Consider the following 3456-nt stretch of genomic DNA (forward strand, 5'->3'; position numbering starts at 1 on the left):
GTTTATTACAGATTTGTTCAAACTTTTGCTTGTTTGTATTTTAATCTCATTTTTTTTTTTTTTTTAACATTTGGTTGTACAGGGTCTCATTACGCAGCTCGGACTCATAGTGAGCCTCCTGTTTTCAGACTCCGCAGCACTGGATTACAGGTGTGCACCACCACACTCAGTCTCAGTGGCTGGCTCAGCACAGCCAGGGTACACCACATGCCAGCACAGCATGTGGTACCAGGGATTGAATCCCAGTCCTTGAGCTTGCTGAGCAGGTGTTGTTTGTATTTTGAGACAGTCTTGTTATGTAGCTTAAGTTGGCCAGGAACTTAATGGTGATCCTCTTGCCTCAGCCTCCTGAGGGCTGGCATTACAGGTGTGTACCACCACACCTGCCCTGAATTTGCTCAAGCTCATACCTCCCTAAAGAGGGGTGGATGAGAAAAATGAGGTGCTTGCAAGGACATTTTGTCAGGGAATTCAAAAAATATCTTTTCTAGGTGTAGTGGCACATACCTATAATCCTGGCATTTGAGAAACTGAAGCAGAAGCACCACCACAAGTTTGAGGCCAGTCTGAACTACAAAATAAGACTTTGGGGCTGGAGAGATAGCTCAGTAGAATAAGTGCTTGCCTGGCAAGTGCAAGGGACTGAGTTCAATCCCCAGTTCTGCAAAAAAACAAACAAACAAAAAAAGACCTTGATTCTAAAAGGAAAAAAATCTTATTTCTAGCTGGGTGTAGTAGTACACCTCTGTAATCTCAGATTGGCTTTTATGGAGTAACAGCAATGTTTAAGAATAAGTCAACTAAAGGGGATATAGCTCAGCTTGCCTGCCTGGCCAGCATGTGGTCATGAGTTCAATTCCCAGTATTAAAAAAAATGTCAATTACAACTAATGAAGTTGACACCAATGTTGCAATCATTTAGATTGACAGAAATGTAGAGCAAACAGTACAAAGAATACACTGCCTATAACTAGATATATCAGTATTAAATACTGATACCCAAGTCTTTCACGTATCAGTTCCTCCCATTCCAGCTGCCCCTCCATATACTAGGTATGAGTTTGTACTTTCTGTAAACACCTAGGTTCTGGCCTCACTAGGCAGCCAACTACTACACTAAAGCTTAGTCTGGGAGGGTGTGATAGTGCAGGACTAAAACCCTAACATTCCAAGAGACTGAGATAAAGAGAATCAAAATTTGAACTTTCCCTGGGCTACTTCTTAATTTAGCAAGACCTTGTCTCAAAATAAAAAGGGCAGAGGATGTAGCTCAGGGCAAACGCCCTGAGATTAATATTCACGCAGAAAAAACAAAAACACAAACCCAAGGGCTGAGGGGTATAGTTCAGCGCTAGAACATTTGTCTAACATTCATAAGCCCTGGATTTGATGGCCTATAGCATGAAAATAAAACCCAAGAAACATCAGATTTAAGGAATATTCAAGAAATTTAGCAAAAAATTTCTTGTTTTGAGTTCCTTTTCTATTTTCTCTATCAGAAGCCCATTTTTTGTTTTCTTCTTCAGTGCTGGGGATCAAGGTGGGGTGTTGCCCATGCTAATTCAAGTGCCACACAATTGAGCTACAGCACTAGCCCAGAATTCCTTTCTAAGCAAGATGCACACAGGCTGACAACAGGTTTGTTGATATGTTATACAGAGACACCAGCACAAGTCAGAAAGACGAATTCCAGACACGAAGCTCAGGCTCTCCTTCTGCCTACACTGACCTTGAGGAAAGACATTTTCTTGGTACAAGTCAGCAGCAGTATGTTCTCTAACTTCTGCGAGAGATCTTCCAGCAGGAAAAGCAGCTCAGGTGGCCCAAGTTGCAGAACTTCTGTAGCCTGCAAGTGGAAAAAGGACTGATTTATTTTTAGTATATTTCAGGTTCATGCTTCCCAATGAATAAAGAATCTGACTTCTAATAAAAAAGGAAAGAATTTTCCCCACCTCATGTAAAAGGTAGCAGTTGTGCTCTGTCAACTATCAAAAAATCCCTGAACTACACAGTGAGACCCCCATCTCAAAAAAACAAACAATAAATAAACTAAGAACCTGAGACAACAGAATCTACAAGAGATAATCCCAGGATTTAGGAGGCTGATGCAGAGTTGCTGAGTTTAAGGCCAGCCTAGGTTCAAGGCCAACACTTATGATCCCAGCTACTCAAGAGCCTGAGGCCAACTTAGGCAACTTTACAAGAACACTGTCTCAAAAAACAGGGTTATCCTGTACCAAACACGTTTTATTTATTTATGTGTGTGTGTGGCCAGCTCAGCCCAGGGCGGGGGGGAGGGGGGGGCCTGGCTGGCATGTGGTGCTGGGGATTGAACCGCGGTCCCTGTGTTTTGCTAAGCTTGTTCTAAGTAGGTGCTTTAGACCACTAAGCCATCTCACCAGCCCCATAAAAATATTTTTAAAAAATACAAAAAAGAAACTGTTGTTATTCTCTTGTCATCTTGTTGTGAAATTCTGTCTTGTCTTTTTTCCATTAAAAAAACAACTAACTTTTTTTTTTTTTTCTTTTTTTGGTGGAACCGGGGATTGAACTCAGATCCTTGCGCTTGCCAGGGAAGCGCTTATTCCACCGAGCCATCTCCCCAGCCCCAACAACTAACTTTTATTGAAGGCCTATGATATATTGTTCAGAATGAGAGATTCTATGTATGCCTACTATGGAACTTGATTATAGTACTGAAGGTAAATTGATATTTAAAAAAAAAAATCAATGAAATCTTCATTGAGAAATGTATTAATCAAAAAAAGAGTATGTGATCCCAAGTAAGTGGCTACATAATTTATGGGTTTTCAGTATAAGCATTACACATGAGCTAGGCATTATGTGACATATAAGGAGGTATATTTTCTGTAATGTGTAATTCTGTAATATGATATATTATCACGTGGCAATATCACTAGACGTAGAACTTCACTAAGTACCCCCCGCCCCCAAAAAAAACCAAACAGGGCTAGGGATGCAGCCAGTGGTAGAGAACTTGTCTAGTATATGTGAGGCCCTGGGGGCAATCCTCAGTACTATGGGGGGAAAAAAAAAAGACTATTTCAAAACAATTTAACTTTTCATTATTTTCTTCACCGTGATGTTTTACTGCTAACTACAGGAAGAAACTTTACAAATATATCACACTACCAGAACTAGAAAAGATGAAGCAGTCCTACTTCAAACTGTTCACTCCACACACATAATTACGGAGAATCTTCTACAAAGAAGCTGATGTGATTTAAAAAAAGAGCTGGGCATGATGGCACCTGCCTATAATGCCAGCACTTGGGATACTGGGGCAGAAGGATTGCCCTGAGTTTGAGGCCAACTTGGTCTACACAGTGAGTTCAAACCTAGCATGTACCACAAAGTAAGATCCTGTCTCAAAAGACCAAAAAAGGAAGGAAGGAAAAAGTCAGATGATGTGGCACATACCTATTACAAATTCAA

The 3456-nt window shown here is 40.7% G+C and overlaps 1 protein-coding gene across 1 annotated transcript in view; it reads right to left on the reverse strand.

Moving 5' to 3' along the window:
• The window catches only part of Fancd2 (Fanconi anemia complementation group D2), a 72025-nt gene that overhangs the window by 21192 nt on the left and 47377 nt on the right, over window positions 1-3456 (reverse strand). Inside the window, exon 30 of the mRNA XM_023704518.1 lies at window positions 1730-1846. Within this exon, the coding sequence (XP_023560286.1) occupies window positions 1730-1846 (117 nt within the window). The remainder of the gene's footprint in view (window positions 1-1729; window positions 1847-3456) is intronic.

This window comes from Octodon degus, unplaced genomic scaffold, assembly GCF_000260255.1.
Source record: "Octodon degus isolate 3935 unplaced genomic scaffold, OctDeg1.0 scaffold00008, whole genome shotgun sequence".
NCBI classification, from domain to species: domain Eukaryota; kingdom Metazoa; phylum Chordata; class Mammalia; order Rodentia; family Octodontidae; genus Octodon; species Octodon degus.